A 19,772-nucleotide genomic window follows, 5' to 3' on the forward strand; every position below is an offset into this window, starting at 1 on the left:
ATTTAGGCTCTGAAAAACTAAAATTTGGCTTTAGTTCTAACAAATCATAGAATGGTTTCTGTCCAAGTCTCGTCACTCTGCCAAATATTAACTTTCAACTTTAAAAGACAGCCAAAATACGTACTTTGCCAAATCTGAATTCAAATTGCAATTGTTTCCCTACTTCATGCTTTATAATAAAATTTGTAGTGTCTCTGCTCCCGTACTATGTGCATTAGTGATGAATATGTATGTGTATTATGTATGTATAAGTATATGCTAATTGTTATATCCAGAAAAAATTTTTATATGAGTCACAAGCTTCTATTGCCTTTGAGTCTGAAGTTAACTTCAACTCAGTCTATACAATCCCATTCCCAAATATAGTCAGCTAATCTCGACAGAGAACACAGACAAAAGACATTCAATTTACAAATTACAAACTGAGTTGGGTTCCCATTACTAATTAGCACAGCACTCAAATTAATAATGGCAAGAAAAATGAACTAAAGTAGACCACGACTAAATCAGAACCAAGTCAACAATTCTTTTGAACCAAATACTGTCATGTTCTTTACTCTTAGAAAGATTTCTAATAACCTTGATCTTTCTTTGGCAGATCCAGGGCACAATGGATAAACAATAGGGTGTCTAAGTCAGGTGAAGACCTTAGTTTGAGTCCTTTGTCAGACATTTAGTAACTATGTGACCCTGGGTAGTTACTGTCTTGGTTTTCTCATCTGTAAAGTGGGGACTGTAATAGCACTCAACTCATGGGGTTGTTGTGAGGATCAGAGTTAAATATATGCAAAACACTTTAAAAATTTTTAAAGCTCTATACAAATAGTAATCTCAGTATTACATATTTATAGCATAAGAACCAACTGATGCATGGGCCATAACAGAGAAGTGGGAGGGAAAAATTAATAAGTCTTTTAAGAAATTATGTTTTAATTTGAAAGTTACCTGAAAATCAAGTACATTCCAGGTAAGCATATATAGATTTTATTCAAAAGCCTTATAAATTTGCATATTAATTTGGATACTCATAGCACTGACCCAACTATTATTTCAAAAATGTTGGCAAGTGAAGGGAGAAAATTCTCCTCAGAATAAAAGAATCCTGGAGCATTAAAACTGAAAGGCACCTGAGGAATTGTCTAAGCCAATTTATTTGTTTTAGAGTACATCTGAACCCAATTCTACTAACTACAAAGTTTAAAAAAATCATATTCACTGCCTCAGGAGTCTTGATGTCATCGAATCCCCCTAAATTAACCCTAGAAAAATGAAACAGCGATCTGTTTAGTTATCAGAAAGCATAAATTCCTGATTGTGACAAGACATGCTTCTCTAGTTGCTAATGACAGAGGTGTCACTGTAAATGTTTATAAAGGATTATTTAGGGAATGAAGTTGTTTTCCAAAGCCAGTACTGACTGTATATCAGAAATGTTTTTGGAAAGCAAAGGTTGCCTGTTGTAGAAATAAGAAGCAAGTCACCACATACTACCTGAGAGCATGAGAAAAACTACACAGAAGCGCATATCTGGGTTATAAAAGCCCTTTTATAAAGCCATTTTTAAACAAAACAAAACAAAAAAGTTTACAAAAGAAAAAAAAGATACAGAAAAAGAATAACTTGCTTCATATATTCCAAAAAGAGAAAAAAAGGGGGGGCAACAATGCCAACATGCTCAACAATAAGGGTTCTTTTTTTGTTCTTTTTTTTTTTTTAATACAAAATACAAGCGAAGGATACACATACTGAAAACAGCTCAGGAGCAGGTACACAATCCTGGAAACCCCTTCAATAAAAGCAAAGCAGAGTTGTGTTTTTTCTTTTTTTCTCTTCTATGCAGGTACATACAGAGACTGGAATATGTAAAAATTAAGTATCACAAAAGACCATCACACAATTCTACCAATGCATGTTGTATCTATAATTCACGAACATGGTCAACAAAATCATGTTCACTTCTACCCCATTTTATTTAAAATTTTAAATCTTTTTAAATAAAGCAGTTACATTCAAACTTTTAACTTCCTTAGTACTATGCTGCAGGTGTCAGCATTGTCAAGGTATTGCAAGAATGCCCAACCCTCTAGTATTCGACCATAGGTCCAGCAATGTTGCTGAATGTATTAAAGGATGTTATAGTCCCAGGCCATGGATAGAAGACCTCTTTTATCCCTTCCTCTTCACTAGATGGAAAAAGATGAGGAACTGAAATGGTGAAGAATGGTATTTGGGGGTGTCCCTAGGGCTGATTATGTGAAAGCTCCAAATAGGTTGACAAATATTACCTGCAAATCGTTGAGCTATGTTTGGCTAACCTAAGTGCCATTCAAGAGTTACTGCTTATTGTGAATTAAAATGGAAAAAACAACAACAACCAAGCCCCCAAAACCCCACTTTGGAGTAGGATTTGTAGGGTGTATTGTGAAGACATGCTTATGGTAAACAAAGTAGTGCTCTTATTTACATTTTTAAAAAACAATTTCTTTTGCAGAGGGAAAAAAGTAAAATTCACAAATTTCCAGAAGACAGAACGTTAAACTGTCAGACACATCAAACACACTCACATTCACACAAAATACTTCTGGGAATTCTATACATGTTATTTGTGGCATAAGCTGAGTATTTTCCCCCCACCCCACCAAAAAAGGAAAAAAGGAACCAAAAAGCCCCTAATCCTATTCCCACCCCCAACCCTTCCCCACCCAAATCTAGAAAACCCTCCCCTCACCCTGATATACAAAGCATATGCACAATGGTGGCTTTACACCAGTCACACAGAGCATGCTCAGAAAGATGTCACCCATTTAGGTCATTGCACTGGCATCATGGTGGGCTGCATTAGAGGCTTTCTCCAATAGTGGTTGGACACACAAAGTCAGCACCACAGTGAACTTTGTAACAAGACTTTCAGGAAAAAAACAAAACAAATTTTAATTTGTGGGTTTACAATTCTGAAAGAATCTTGGTGGTAAAAAGTCCATTCCAAGGCAACTGATATCCCTCTACACACACCTCCAAAAAAGGGAAAGAGAAATGGGTTTTATTTTCTTTGCAGAATCTGAAAGTATATGTATTTTCTTTTTCCAGGACTCAAACTGTAAACTGCCCTACTAAATTTCCCTCAAAAAAATTCCAAACCTAATTTTAATACTATGAAAACGTTTCATACTCCACAATCAGAATGACAATGTGAAGTCATTTTCTCTAGCTCTGAAGCAACTAGCAAGTTGTATTATCTTTCTCTGTCCCTTTGTAAATGACTACATCTTGCGCATTTCGTCATTTATATATATGTGTGTGTGTATCTATATGTATATAACAAATATTGAGACAACAACACAAAGAAAAAGAACCTGGGTTTCTCATCTTTCCCAAACCGTAAGTTGAAATTAAAAAAAAAAAAATGCAGCCACTGAGCATGCTCAAAAAGAATTCAGCCTTACATTCACTCCTTATTACAACTTACACACACAGTAAAAAGAAGCCATTCTTCTCTCCCATACCTTTAACATGAGATAGTCTGTTCATTTTAGGATCATTTTAAAAAGCTTTCCCAAACAGTCCCCCATGTTAAATTCTGTTCTGGCCCTCCAAACACCCTAAAACCTGACTAAATTGAAGTTTGTTTTAAAAAAAAAAACCCAAAGTGTTCTAAAATTCATCTTTGTTACTTTAATGCTTCTTAAGAAGTAAAATCAAGAAAAGCCATTATAAATCTTTCAGTGTCATGTTCAGCCATAGTTGTCCAGGTCTGTAGCAGTATCAAAGACTTTATCTGGCTAGGAGCTCAAATTCAACTTTGTGATTGAATATTTACATGCAAACATCAATAAAGGAAACCAACAGGAAGCCAAACTATTCACAAGAATAAGCTGCTAAATGAGGGTTGAGCTCAGAAACAGCAACTACACAAGTGAAAAAATTATTGGCCATCAAAGTTTCTTCATGGGAATCAATACAAACTTAATCCTTGAGATTAAAACAACCCTTACAAACAATTTTACACCTCCCCTAAATGGGATAAGATCCAAAACTTCCCTTCTTGGAATTAAAGTGTCAGGAAAAGGTATAGAGAGGGTTATGTTTTAGAAGGTAAAGTAAAATATACTGTTTGTCTTCTTGAATTCACTCTTTCAGTCCAACACCATACTTGCTGGTGAGGGAAGGTAGTACACATTATAGACTGGTTTCACAATTTTAACTGGGTAAACCATCAAGCACAGCAACATTTCCAGCATGTCAAGGACGACACATGGTCCAAGAGTCTGGATCCAAAAGATTCTAAAGAACCAGAAACAGTGTCAGGATGGGCAGCTAAAAAACATGGAAGGCAGACTTGTTTCAAAGCTAAACCCACACTAGTCAGAAAACAATGTTTAGGGGATGATACAAACCAGCACCTTCATGTTTAAATAACTATCCAACTTTCAAGTGCTCCAAGTTAAAAAGACAGTGGACTCTATAAATATATATACTTTATAACCATGGACATAGAGCCAACCAATATAGCAAACACTAATTAATGACTATGGCCAACTATACATACTTCCTTAAGCCAAGGTCACAGTATCAAGAACACCTCAACACTAAGCACCTAGGTTTCCAGTTTGAATCGTAACTACTCCACTAAATGGGTGGAGAATTTAAGGGAATGACTCAGGTCTGATAAAATAAAAAAGACAGCTCAAAAATTTCCATGGTGAAAACATATGACTTGTAGAGTATATCTACTCCATCAGGAAATATAATTTTTTCCAGTCTATCAGAAATGCACATGAAGAACATTTTCAGCTTTTCCAGTCTAAGAGTTAACTGTTTTATAAAAGAACCCCCAAACAAAAACTCCAACCTGAATGCACACAAGTAACCTATTAGAAAAGAATAACTCTAATGTACAAATGGATGATAGTCATACTATGACCAGAGATGTTTATAGAGATTATATTAAGAAAACTGAACAGGTTACACCACCACAAATTGTTTTGACATGAGGTTTGATTTAGGAAATTCTCCACCCCCACCCGCAAACCCCCAGTTTAAAGAAATAAAATTTAAGAAAAAAATCACAAATACTGAGAATATAGAAATTTATCTTCATTTCATTAATGGAAGAGGGGGGCAGAACATCTATGTATGTGTAGGGGAGAGGGAATTAGCTACATTCTGAAGCCCAGAATGAAGTTGTATAGCCAAGTTATAAACCCCTAAAAATAGAGGCTTGTAATGGAAATACTGATATATCTTTTACTGCACTAACACAAAGAATATAAAAATGAAGGGTATGTGTATGTGTGTAAATGAAGGGACTGAAACTTGCAGAAACCCACAAATGCAAATTAATCACCCTCATTATAAAGCCCACAGCTATGAATTTAACCATCATACAAAGCATTAATATCTACATGTTTAGCTCTGTGCTAGAAAAACTCCACGACCTTTTTAAATGCACAAAGAGGCCATATACTACTTTGAGCATGAGCAGCTAAAAACCAAACCTTTAAAAGCACCTCCTTTGCTGAGTGAGGCCTTTGTTGAGAACACTTGCAAGGTATTGACTAAAAGACAAAATCTTTACAAAGGTAAAAACAAAAAGATAAAACAGCAAGCAAGGTACTTGGGAGAAAATCCTAGCGGGGAAAAGAAGAGGTTTCAATTTTTTCTTTCATTTCAAATATACTAGTATATTGTATCCCTACACCTTATTTCCATCAGGATTTGAAGAAACAAAGCTCATGGGGTGCAGGGGCTTTCATGAAGGTCTGGAAGATAACAATTAACTGCAAGCATGCCTCCTGAATGCAGATTTGGGTCGTCCCCCACTCCCAAACTTCTAATGAACCCGTAAAACTTCAATTTTATTTGATCAATACCTAGACAGAGGGCGGACAAGTCAGGAGCAGCAGTAAGTAGTAAACACCCATCCAGGGCAGGATGGGAAAATAAATTGTAAGTGAAGAGAAATAATGTCCTAGAATAGGCATGGGGGTGGGTGGGGGTGGGGGGGTCTGTGTCCCATATTTCAGCAGGAAGTTCATAGATATACATACCACATTTCTGGGGAGAAACAGGAGGGTGGAATAGGAAAACATTCTGTTCCCAAATTACCTTATGAATTAACCAAAGCATGACTCATGGGATCTGAGCGCATGGATATGCCATAACAGAATTCTACTTCTCAAAGGAAAAAACCCAACTCTCTGTGATTTAGTTTCACATTAACTGGTTCTTTATTGGCTTAAAACCTAAACATTGTCAGTTTGAGAAGAAACCCACTTTGATGTGGTACAGCAATCTTGCTGTTAAAATCTAAATTCTTCTTGATCCTTGGTAAAATTTATTCCAAGAAAAAGAATAGATAACATATTCATTTTAAAAACACGAACCATGGATATTTAGATCTGAAACAAAGTCACTTAAATGTTGATGCACTGCTCCCCTGATTTTTTAGGTCGAGCATCTTTTTAACTCCCTAAAGACCTTAGCAAGAGAAAAGGATTTCTTACTTGTTCCTATTCTCCTTGAGATGACCAGGAGTGAAATAGAACAAAAACAAAACAGTAACGACAACAAAAAAACCCACACCAAAAAGTCATGTGGCCTGGTTGTTCCCAAATGGGGTCAGAAATATGGGAAATTTATGGTTGTATCCACATTTATCACCTTCCTGTCTAGTCAATAAAAGTTTAGATTCATGATCAAAAAAAATAATATACACATTTTTGTCTTTGCTGACCGTGATTTAAAAAAAAAAATTCAGGTAAATAAGGAACAAGCATTTTCATTTGGAATCCTGTCCTCTGGATTCCTGCTCACCTTGATAACTTTTACTAAAGTTAATATTCCAATAAGGTTTGCCTCAATCTTATTGCTTCACCTGTAGTATAACCCTTTCATTTTTTTTTTAAGTTAGGTGGTAAATTCATTGGATATTTTGTCATGGCTTTCACTGGAGATTAGAGAGAATAGCCAATAGATAAAGGTAATTTAAAAAACATGACCATAATTTTCTCTTAAAAAAGGGAGGGGGGAGAGTAAGAGATGCTGCTATCTCTCACCAGCAGGGTGGATGGGTGGGTGGGGAATGGAACAAGGGAAAGCATTCAAAGCCCATGAGTCAAGCCATAGCCAAAACCATGTTCTACCCCTAAGTAGATTTTCTTTTTTTTCCTCTTTTTTTTTTTTTTTAAATAAAATCTCCCCAAAGCATCACTTTTTAATCTTCCCCAGACTGGGCTTCATCTTCAGACCCTTCATCCCCAGACTTTTCTGGTGGAGGGCTGGCAGACTTTTTCTTTTCTGGGGGACTTTCTGGCTCCTCATCCTCTTCTTTGGGGGAAGGAGTCTTTTCCTTTGATGCCTTTGATGCTGTGGGACGGCCCACTTTTCCTTTTCCTTTCACTGGACTTGGTGTCACTGAAAGAAAAAAGAGAAAGAATTAGGGAAGGAAGGGAAGTAAAAACAAAACCAAGTTTTTCATGAGGACTAGCCACCCCTAAAAAGGTTAAAATGAAAATTCTACAAAGTATTTCCCAAGGTCATAGGACCAATATCTTCCCAAAAGCAAGATGGATAAAAAACCTGATTCTCAATTCCTAAACTCAAAACCAGTCACAATAAATAGCTTCATATTTGCTGCAATAGAAAACCACTCCACTTTACAAAAACTCACAAGATACAATCCTCCTGACCCCCACTTCCTCATCAAACTTCAGTGGTCTTCATCAAGGTAAACTGCAAGAGGAGCTGGGTAGACGCCTTCTGGCCCCTGATGTCAGGGTTCCTATCTGCCCAACTTGCACAAGATGGCCAGGCCATGGGGCTGCTATTTAGTGTAATATTCATGTATTTCTTTGTCATTTAACATGAATGAAACTGGCATTTTCTTTATGTTACTATTTGCTATGTTTCCTATATGCCATTGAATAATTTTTTGAGCAGTACTTTTGACCCCATTTGCCCATGTGTGGTGGTAGTGTTTTTGGTTTTGGGGGGGGGTTTTGCACAATTTTGCATGGTGTGGTGCTTGTTGGGGAATGCATGTTGTGTTATAGCAGATAATTGTATATCATTCAGTGACTTAAGCTAAAGGCAGAAAATAATGATCAAAATGAGGTATTAGTAAATTGGTAAATAACAGCATGATAAAATTACAAACACAAAAGGCAAATTCAGCACTGCTGTGATTCTCTGAGTGAAAGAAAAACTGGCTTTTACCTGAATGTGTGAGTATAGATGTGTGACAGAAACCATGTAAGCCTTAGAGGTAGTTAACATTTTAATTTTTATGTCTGTTTGCACATTTTCATGATTTCAAAATTTCACTAGTAGTTTAAGAGTTGGCATTTTATCAGCTAAAACCAAATAAAATTTAGATTAAATTCTAATACATATACTGATGAAATGCTATAATTACGTATTTTAAAGCCTCACATAACTCTTATTCCTAACTCATGTTTATATCCTGTAGGTACCAGAAAATAAAGGTAGATTCCTGGAAGGAATGTAATCATTATTGCCTATGATAATATCCTTTCCTGATCTAGACACTCATTAACCCAAGCCTCATTTTTATAATACCACAAGTCCTCTACTCATGTTTATTTGTCTGCTTATGGAAGTTAGGATCCTTTTAGGTTAGCCAGTCCAATATCAAATCCTAATAGCGAATTTCTGCAGACGAAAGTTTTACTAGTTCTTGAATGATGATTTTTTAAAAAGAGGATCTTGGGGGCAGCTAGGTGGTGCAGTGGATAGAGCACCGGCCCTGGATTCAGGAGGACCTGAGTTCAAATCCGGCCTCAGACACTTAACACTTACTAGCTGTGTGACCCTGGGCAAGTCACTTAACCCCAATTGCCTCACTTAAATTAAAAAAAAAAAAAAAGAAGATCTTAGCTTTCCCAACACTGAGCTCACCTGTAGCCTTTAGCCTAGGTTTGGGCATTTTCTTTTCTTTCCTTTCAGGCTTGGACTTCTTCACAATCTTTTTGTTTTTCTTTTTTGAACTTCCATAATCACTATCATCATCATCTTCCATGAGGAAGTCTTCATCACTGCCAGAATCTTCTGAGGGGAAGGAAAAATGTCAACGCCTGACTTAATTTATTCATCCTTTCAAGTGAACAAAGGGAGAGCGGTCTAATGGAATGGAGCATGGGATTTGGGAGTCAAACACTCCTGGAATCTATTCCCAGCTGTACAACTGACTTGTTGGGTGGTGTCATTGGCCTCATCTGTAAAATGGTTATATAACATGCACCTCCCATGGGGGTCACATGACTGACTTGTTTGAAGAGTAGATCAACAAGAGGCGAGATTTATAAAACCAAACATGAGTAGAAACTGCTGCTATTAGTTAACTACAGAATACATGGCAAAAAGAAATATGTAAGATTACTCAGACTGAGACTTATTTTAAAAATGTGTGTTCCGGGGCAGCTAGGTGGTGCAGTGATTAAAGCATCGGCCCAGGATTCAGGAGGACCTGAGTTCAAATTCGGCCTCAGACACTTAACACTCACTAGCTGTGTGACCCTGGGCAAGTCACTTATCCCCCACTGCCTCACTAAAAAAAAAAAAAATTGTATTCCAACTTCTCTTCCTCCTCCATTTCCACCCCCCACCCACTAGAACTCAAGCATTTCAAAATAAGTTATACATGAGTAGTCATGGAAAACATTCCCACATTAGCTAGGTTGTGAGAGAAAACAGTCAAAAACTCCCCCAAAACTTCAGATTGAGGAATTGTCAAAGAGGAAAAAAAAAAATTTTCCCTCTAAGAGCACTTTTAGAGTAGAAGACATACATATCTATGAGCCAGTCCTAGTTTTGTGACTAGGACTACATACAAATCTCTTAACAGGATTCATCTAAGCCTAAATAGTCCTGATGGAAGCCACCAAATACCTCTAAATCTCCATTTGGTGATCCTGAGGCTCTAAGAGGGGGCACCCTAGTTATTATTGGAGGAACTGGTATCTGAGTATGCCATCCCTAAAATGATAGTGATCAAAGTCAGACAACTCATACTCTAGTCACTTTCACTTACTCTCCTGGAATGGTGCCTCTTCTTCTTCTTCTTGTTCCTCTTCACTTCCCACATCTTCCATGAGCATCTCTCTCTGCTTGGAAGCTGCTTTGGATGCTGCCTGACGCTGCTGGCGAACATTTTTGTGATCTTCTTTTTCATCTTCACTATCCTCTGCAACATTAAAGCCACAACAATACAATGATACAAAATGCTTTGATTCCAGTGGCTGAGGAAGGAAATATATTCTTAGCCAATATGGAATTTAAAAATAAGGAACAATGGGGCAGCTAGGTGGCGCAGTGGATAAAGTGCTGGCCCTGGATTCAGGAGGACCTGAGTTCAAGTCCAGCCTCAGACACTTGACACTTTACTAGCTGTGTGACCCTGGGCAAGTCACTTAACCCCCATTGCCCTGCCCCCCCCCCAAAGGAACAATGGATAGTTTAAAGCTTGTCAGATAAAAGGGAGTAGTCAAATTTGGTTGCATAAGAAAATTACCACTAGTTAATTTATATATGCAAAATTTAAATCATTTAGCTTAACTGAATGAAAAGGTCAAATCTGAAAATCCTCACTATTACTACAACAGCCTGAAATTTAAAAAAAATAATAGGTTTTAACAGTAATATCACTCCAGATAAAATACTAGGAAATATACATTTATAGACCAATGTTATCAAACTTAAATAAAAATGAGATCCCTGCTAGCCAAATACTGATTTAGAAAACCACATATTAACATTATCTATGCTGCATTGTACTTTCATTTACTGTTAAACATTTCCCAATTATATTTCTAGTTTGTATGATAGTTTTGCAGAGGGACGCTTCTACTGCAGACTCCCGAAAATAGAACTTTCTTACTTGTCTTCCCTAAAAGTTTGAATCACAGTAGATTGGGCTATTAAAAAAATTTTTTTTAGGCAATTGGGGTTAAGTGACTTGCCCAGGGTCACACAGCTTGTGCCACCTAGCTGCCCCGGATTGGGCTATTTTAAAGGTTGGGGAAATTTAGGTTGGAAAAAGATATTTGTGAGAATAGTAGAAAAGTGAGAGATAATTACTTTTCAATAGACCTTCATCTAAGAAGTAACAAAAAAGAATATTTGAATTGGACTTAAAAGATCTAATTTCAACTCTTGGCTGTTGCTTACTGCTTAAATGACTTCCCATAAGTCATTAACTACTCAATCTAAGTATTCTCACTGATAAACAGGGACGATAATATTTGTTCTTCCTTGTCTCACAGAGTAGTGAGGATCTAAAGATAGAACATATAAAAAAGTACTGTAAACATGTAAACTCTTATTATTGGTGTTACAATATGAAGTGCTTTAAAAATCATTAAATATATATATATATAAATAATCAAAGTTATTGTTCTAAGTTTGACAGGTATTTTAGCTGAAGGAGCTTTTTTTTTAAAAAAAATTTTATTCAGGTCTTTTTAAAGATTATTATAGTTATCTCTCCAGTATCCCTCCCTTATCAGAGCTATCCCATAAGAAAAGACTTTTAAAAAGACACAAAAAAAGAAGAGGAATAAAAAAAAAATTAGCATGATGGATCAAAGTCTGAAAACATGGGCGGACCTTCCACTTCTAGAAAGGGGTAGGTTGAGAGTGTCCTCTCATATCAAGTAATGTTTGATAGTTATAATTTTGTTATTTGATTTTTGATTTGCTAGATCTTAAGACACTGTAAATATCAAACTGCTGATCAACGAGTAATGTGGTTTTTAAATATTTATATCTTATGGGGCATAAGGAAAGCTTTTAAACTTTTCACTTATATTAAAAATCAGGTAATATACAGTAGACTGATTAAAAAATAAAAGAGATCCCTTCCACTGGCAACCCACAAAATCACCTGCTATTCCTGATTGAGTCTGGCTACAGCACTGACTGCTGGCCCGAGGACACAGAGCCAGGTATCACAGTATTGGTGATCACCTGATAACCCTTTCCCTGCATTTGGAAGTATGCTTTTCCTTTTCCAATTTGGCTTCTTCCCCCTTTAGGGGGCCTCTTTTCAGAGCATTTATTATTAGCCTTGCCATCATTATTAACTCTGAGGTCATCACCTTTAATGCTCAAATTTTCTTACTAAGACAAATAAGACACTGAGAATGAATGATCCCCTGATACCAGTTACACAAAATTTAGCCTACCTATGCCGGGAACCATAATTAATACTAAACAGAGACACCATTTTGTATCCTTTGGACACTCAAGAAAATATTAAAGAATGAAAAATTTGGTTTGTGGTCATTGCAAGGTGGTTCTCCAATAAAGTCAAAGGTGAATGTTATGGGGAAACAGATTACTAGGTAGAACCAAAGGTTAATGCAATTTCTTTTGAATTCACAAGTGTGGCTATTACACCTGGATGAAAATAAAAGTGAAAGTAAAATTTAAAAAGCAAAAATAATCGACAGGTTTGAAGTCAGAAAACCCATGTCCACATCTAGCACTGGAAGACCTGTTGGAATAACACTCATGATTCAATTCTGGTAAGAGGTGACAAATTTTCACATCCCCTATGACAAGAGCCTTCACAAAAAACTTCTATTAGGCCAAGAAGAACCCAAACTAAAAACAGAGAACTTCAAAATTCTGATTAAAGTATTGAAGGCATTCTCTGGAAATGCTTCATGAGAGTGGCTTTCTAAGTGAAAAAGGGAAAACTAACATTTCTAGTAAATCCAACTACATAAATACCTGGTGAGTGTGAATCGTCCTTCTTGGTCTTCACATCTTTTTCTTCAGAGTCCTCACTGTAGGTACAAAAAGTCATATTAATAAGCTCTGCAAAGGCATGGAATGACCCAAGCAAGATTAGATACTCTGAAATTGGCCATGAACAAAGTTTTAAAGACTATCACTTTTTGTCAGAAACAGAATTAGAAATAAAGCAGATAACCATTAATTAAGGACAAACATTATGGTATTATTAATATAATAGCATATTACTTCTCTGTAAGAAATAATGAAAAGGATAATACATCTAGGAAAACTTGTATGAACCTAAAGGAAGCCCAGTATAAGGACAAAGTATTCGACTGAAGAGTCAGTGAGACCTGTGTTTGAATCCTGCCTTGAACACTAACTGTGATCCTGAGCAAGCTACAGAACTTCTCTTGCCCTTAGTTCTTCAAATGAAAACTTCGACTAGACAAAAATTCCTTTTAGTGCTCAATTTCTGAGCTACAAACTAATAAAGAATTAAGTGGCCTGAACTGGCACAACAATTTATACAAAGAACCAGAATAACATAAAGGAAAATAGCTTTAAAAGACAAGGCAGGGGGGCAGCTAGGTGGCACAGTGGATAGAGCACCAGCTTTCAGGAAGACCTGAGTTCAAATCCGGCCTCAGAAACTTCACACTTACTAGCTGTGTGATTCTGGGCAAGTCACTTAACCCCAAATGCCTCACCAAAAAAAAAAAAAAAAAAGAGGTAGAGAGAGAGAGAACATCAATGAAGTCATTAAAAAATACACATGAGAACAGCTAGGTGGCGCAGTGGACAGAGCACTGGCCCTGGACCTGAGTTCAAATGTGACCTCAGATACCTAATAGGTGTGTGACCCTGGGCAAGTCACTTCACCCTGATTAACACCGTAACACTGCCCCCCCCCCCCCCCGCCCCATCACATTTGAGAACACAGAGATGTGCAGAAGAGGACATAAATAAACACCAACGAAGTATGTTATTCCTTGCAGTATATTTGTTATTGTTCAGTTGTTTCTCAGTAGTGTTAGACTCTTCATGACTCCATTTGGGATTTCCTTGGCAAAGATATTTGGGATAGTTTGCCATTTCCTTCTGCAGCTCATTTTATAGATGTGGTAAAATGTGCTAAAAGTGAGCTCCCCAGAGTCACATAGCTAGGAAGTGCCTGAGGCTATATCTGAACTCAGACAAAGGAGTCTTCCTGACTCTAGGCCCACCACCCTTTACACTGGGAAACCTAACTGCCCTAGCATTGCTGGTTGTTTTTTGTTTGTTTATTTTTTTTTTTTAAAGCTGGGAACTCTGGATTTTGGCTATACTAATTCTGGGAGTTTTATTTTGGAGTTTCAGGAGGCAACCAGTGGATTCTTTCAATTTCTACTTTACCTTTTGTTTCTAAACTTTCTGGAAAGTTTTCTTTTATAACTTTATGAAATATGTCTAATTTTTTTGCTCATGGTTTTCAAGTAGTCCAGTGGTTTTTGGTGGTTGTTTTTTTGGTCCCTGTCCTATGGTTTTAAAATTATTTCTGTTCAATATTTTTCTAGGGCAGCTGTGTTTCATGAGATACTTCACATTTTCTATTTTTCAGACTTGTGACTTATTTCTTGGTGTCTCACAGAGACATTACCCTCCATTTAGTCAATTCTAATTTTCAAGGAGTTTTCTTTTCTTTTTTTCCCCATAAAAGTATTTTATTATTTTCCAGTTATATATATAGTTTTCAACATGTTTTTATAAGATTTCTAATTTCAAATTTGTCTTCCTCCCTCCCCAAGACAGCAAACAATCCGATATAGGTTATATATGTATAATCACATTAAACATATTTCTGCATTAGTCATGCTGTGAAAGAAGAATCAGAACAAAAAGGAAAAACCTCAAAAAAGAAAAAAAATAGAAATAGTATGGTTCAATCTGCATCTAGATTCTATAGTTCCTTTTTTCTGGATTTGGAGAGCATTTTCCATCATGAGTCCTTTGGAACTATCTTGGACCACTGTATTGCTGAGAAGAGTAAAGTCTAGCACAGTTAATCAACACATAATGTTGTTTTCCTGGTTCTGCTTATCTCACTCAGCATCAGTTCATGTAAGTCCTTCCAGGTTTCTCTGAAATCCACCAGCTCATCGTTTCTTACAGCACAATAGTACTCCATTACATTCATATACCACAACTTTTGCAGCCATGCCCCAATTGGTGGGCATCCCCTCAATTTCCAATTCCTTGCCACCACAAAAAGAGCACCTATAAATATTTCTGTACATGTGGGTCCTTTTCCCTTTTTTATGATCTCTTTGGGAAAAAGACCTAACAGTAGTATTGCTGGGTCAAAGGGTATACACAGCTTTATAGCCCTTTGGGCATAGTTCCAAATTGCTCTTCAGAATAGTTAGATCAGTTCACAACTCCACCAACAATGCATGAGTGTTCCAATTTTTCCATAGCTTCTCCAACATTTGTTATTTTCCTTTTTTGTCATATTAGCTAATCTGATAGATGTCAGGTGGTACCTCAGAGTTGTTTTAATTTGCATTTCTCTAATCAACAGTGATTTAGAGCATTTTTTCATATAGCAATAGACACTTTGATTTCTTTATCAGGAAACTGCTTGTTCATATCCTTTGACCATTTCTCAATTGGGGAATGACTTGGATTCTTATAAATCTGCTATTTTATTTAGTTCCTGATATATTTTAGAAATGAGGTCTTTATCAAAAATACTGGCTATAAAAATTGTTTCCCAGCTTTCTGCCTCCCTTCTAATTTTGGCTGCATTGCTTCTGCTTATACAAAAGCTTTTTAATTTGATGTAATCAAAATCATCCATTTTGCATTTCATAATATTCTCTCTCTTGGTCATAAACTGTTCTCCTTTCCATAAATCTAAGAGGTAAACTACTCCTTCCTCTCCTGATTTACTTATGGTATCACCTTTTATGTCTAAATCATGTACCCATTTTGACCTTATTTTAGTATAAGGTTTAAGATGTGGGTCTATGCCTAGTTTCTGCCATACTATCTTCTAGTTTTCCCAGCAGTTTTTGTCAAGTACTGAGTTCCTATCCCAGAAGCTGGAGTCTTTGGGTTTATCAGACAGTAGATTACTAAAGTAATTTACTACTGTGTATCCTGTGCCTAACCTATTCCATTGATCCACCACTCTATTTCTTAGCCAGTACCAAATAGGTTTGATGACTGCCACTTTATAGTATAACTTCAAATTTGGTATGGCTAGCCTACCTTCCTGTGCATTTTTTTTATTAGTTCCCTTGATATTCTTGACGTTTTGTTTTTCCAAATGAATTTTGTTATTATTTTTCCTAACTCTATAAAATAATTTTTAGGAAGTCTGATTGGTATGGCACTGAATAAGTAAATTAATTTAGGTAGAATTGTCATTTTTATTCTATTAGCTCAGTCTATCCATGAGCAATTGATAATTTTCCAATTATTTAGATCTGATTTGATTTGTGTGAAAAATGTTTTGTAATTGTGTTCATAGAGTTCCTGAGTTTGTCTTGGCTAGTAGGCTCCCATGTATTTTATATTGTCTACCGTTATTTTAAATGGAATTTCTCTTTCTATCTCTTGCTGCTGGACTTTGTTGGTCACGTATAGAAATGCAGATGATTTATGTGGATTTATTTTATATCCTGCAACTTCGCTAAAGTTAATTGTTTCAAGTAATTTTTTAGTTGATTCTCTAGGATTCTCTAAGTATACCATCATATCATCTGCAAAGAGTGAGTTTTGTTTCCTCCTTGCCTATTCTAATTCCTTTAATTCCTTTTTCTTCTCTTATTGGTAAAGCTAACATTTCTAGTACATATTAAACAATAGAGGTGATAATGGACATCCCAAGGAGTTGTTTTCTTCAATAAGGTGGTGAGTTTTTTTGCAGGGCAAGGGAGTTGTGACTTGCCCAGGGTCACACAGCTAGTGTCAAGTGTCTGAGCCTGGATTTGAACTCAGATGCTTCTGAATCCAGGGATGGTGCTTTATCCACCGTGCCACCTAGCCACCCCTCTTCAATAAGGTTTTGAACCTCTTTTTTTTGTTTGTTTGTTTTTGGTGAGGCAACTGGGGCTAAGTGACTTGCCTAGGGTCACACAGTTATTAGTAAGTGTCAAGTGTTTGAGGCCAGGTTTGAACTTAGGTCCCCCTGAATCCAGGGCCAGTGCTTTATCCACTGCACCACCTAGTTGCCCCCCTTGAACCTCTTTTTCCAAGTTGTTAATTCTCTTTTCATCTTTTTCCCTCTTTATAATGAGGTTTTTGCTTATTCTTCCAGTCTACTTCTTGACTTTCAACTTTATGTTAGTCCTGGGCCCTATTTACTTGGGGAGTTGGGGTAGAGTGTGGGACTAGTCTGAGATTCTGCCCTTTTATGTCCTGTTGCTTTCACAGTTCTGGCTGGGGGTGGAGGGTGGGACCCTTTGTAAGCTTTCCATGCTTCCAAAGTAGTTTGATTATGGGTAGAGACCTGTTCTCTATCTTCCTGATGTGAATCTTACAGGCTCTTGATTCAGATTTGAATCTGTTGGCTTGTTCCTGATTGGGAATAGTTTCAGTAGACTACTGACTGGCTCAGCCACCATTAGCCTGCTGGGAGGCTCTAAAGATTCAGAGCACCTGAACTGCCAGCTCCCCTTTAGTTGGGGACACTAAGCTTTGCTTCCAGGATTAGAATCACACAGCTACCATTTGCTTCCAAAACCTTTTCCTTGCTTGGTATGCAGCTGGGTCATTGCTCACAAATGTTCCTCCCAAGCCTGGATCTGTGACCTGGCACTGGGTAATGGATGACAGAGCTATCAGAAATACCTAATCCCACACCCAGTGTGTGTCTAGGGACCTCTCAGGATCCCTTTCTGTGATAGTGCTTCCTACCTTTTCTTGGCCCTTTCAGTCCCTAAGTGCTGGGATGCTCAACAACATGCTCACGGTTCTGACCATACTCCATCCCCAGGGCCCTCTTTATCTCCCAAAGCTGACCTGGGCTAAAAAAAAAGATTCACTCAGATTCCTTCTTGGCTTTCCTGATCAGAATCTTTCTGGTACATTTCCTAAATATCTGTTAGGGAGATAGGTCAAGTGACCTAGACTCTTAATTCTTCCTCTCACTCTACCCTCTTGACTCAGCCTCCAGAAAATGCAAATCCTTAGATTCCTTCTAATCTTAATTCAGTAACCCGTGTTCTAATTCTGGCTCTATAATTCACTGTCAGTTATATGATTCTGGGCAAAGCACTTCACACTTCTCTGTGCCTTACTTTCTATATCTGTCAATGAAGGGATAAGACTGGTTAACCACTGAGATACCCTTTAGTTTCATAATTTTGTGATGTTTAGGAAAAACCAAAGGAATAGATAGTCATGCATAATCCCTTTGATTACTACTTTGTTAAAGGAAGTTCTTATTACTGATTAATTTTTTGGGGGGGGGAAGAGAAGGCAATTGGGGTTAAGTGACTTGCCCAGGGTCACACAGCTAGTAAGTGTCAAATGTCTGAGGCCGGATTTGAACTCAGGTCCTCCTGATTCCAGGGCCAGTGCTCTATCTACTGTGCCACCTAGGTGGCTAGTAAGTGTCAAATCCGGCCTCAGACATTTGGCACTTACTAGCTGTGTGACCCTGGGCAAGTCACTTAACCCCAATTGCCTCACCAAAAATAAATAAATAAAAATAAAAGGGCTTTTAACTCCCCTAATCATACTCAAATTATCCTATTAAGCCTAGGGTAACTAACAAAGAGATCAGAGTTTTTAAAAACAGAGTTTCATTTCAAGGAGATTTGCCAGTGTGAAAACTACATATTTCTATATTATTTATTGTACTTATCAATTATTATTTGTTAATATAAGACGAAACTCAAAAACTAGTAATTCTAAATTTCTATCTTGATTACGAGACCCCTACAGTTATCTTCAGTCCTTTTATAGTACTCTGTTTACAGACTTTTAAGGCACAGCCTGGAACTTTATTAGGGAAGGGCTAATAACAGCTGATTCTACAAGTGGAGAATGCACAGAGGGAAAATCAATTTCAATTAGTATGAAGAAATAAATGTAATATACATTCAATTTGATAATAATTCATTCAATTACCATAGGGCAAAAGAAAGATCACTGAAGCAAAGGAAAAATTCTTAATAATATAGGCTATTACTGGTAATTGACAATTATTTATGATTTCAGGGTTTGCAAAGCATTTATACTATAAATTATATTAATGTGTTCCTTACAATAATCCTGTTAAGTACAAGTATTATTACCCTCATTTTAAAGATAAGGAAACTGAGGGTCAGAGAGTTCAATTAATGAGTAACACTGGCCAGATTTGAATCCAGGTCTCACTTAATCCCACTAGGAATCTATAAAAGGTAGGAAAATAAATTTGGGGTTTAATTGCAAACATCATGCTACACAAGAAGTGGAAATCAATAAAGCCAACTTTTGAGAGAACTAATGATAAACAAAAGGGCAGACATTCATCAAGGTTAGGCTAAATGCAATATGGCCTGGAGCCAGAGGATAAATAATGGTCCAGTCTGGATAGATCCTGAGATTCCTTCTACTTTTATTTTCTGTCCATAAAAACCCAGATTCTATAAGAATTCTATAAGATTCTATAAGAAGGGGCAGCTAGGTGGCGCACTGGATAGAGCATTGGCCCTGGAGTCAGGAATACCCGAGTTCAGATCCGACCTCAGACATTTAACACTTACTAGCTGTGTGACCCTGGCCAAGTCACTTAACCCCAACTGCTCCACTTAAAAAAGCAAATGAAGATCTTTAGGTTGGATAGGGATAACTAAAAACTAAACTTGGGTAAGACACCATACCTAATATTTTAATTCCTTACCAACTTAGTACTTAACTAAATAACTCAAATTGTTTGAACTTTTGTTTAGCCTCATTTCGGTGCAATGATTTCAAGGTTAAAAACTTAAAACAACTACAACAAATATTTTTACTTGGTCTTCCTGTCCAGTCAAACAAGA

General features: G+C 36.9%; 1 protein-coding gene across 2 annotated transcripts in view; it reads right to left on the reverse strand.

Annotated features, from left to right (window-relative positions):
- Positions 1-1,526: 1,526 nt before the first annotated feature.
- NUCKS1 (nuclear casein kinase and cyclin dependent kinase substrate 1) overlaps positions 1,527-19,772 on the reverse strand; it is a 47,383-nt gene continuing 29,137 nt past the window's right edge. Inside the window, exons 4-7 of one of the 2 annotated variants that reach the window (XM_044004151.1) lie at positions 12,751-12,806; positions 10,049-10,201; positions 8,917-9,063; positions 1,527-7,413 (exon numbers count right to left, since the gene is read on the reverse strand). In XM_044004151.1, coding sequence (XP_043860086.1) covers positions 7,214-7,413; positions 8,917-9,063; positions 10,049-10,201; positions 12,751-12,806 — 556 coding nt within the window. In that variant the 3' untranslated portion in view covers positions 1,527-7,213. Of the gene's footprint in view, positions 7,414-8,916; positions 9,067-10,048; positions 10,202-12,750; positions 12,807-19,772 lie in introns of both variants that reach the window. The other variant, XM_044004150.1, reaches the window with a different exon arrangement.

This window comes from Dromiciops gliroides, chromosome 4 (genome assembly GCF_019393635.1).
Source record: "Dromiciops gliroides isolate mDroGli1 chromosome 4, mDroGli1.pri, whole genome shotgun sequence".
Classification (NCBI taxonomy): domain Eukaryota; kingdom Metazoa; phylum Chordata; class Mammalia; order Microbiotheria; family Microbiotheriidae; genus Dromiciops; species Dromiciops gliroides.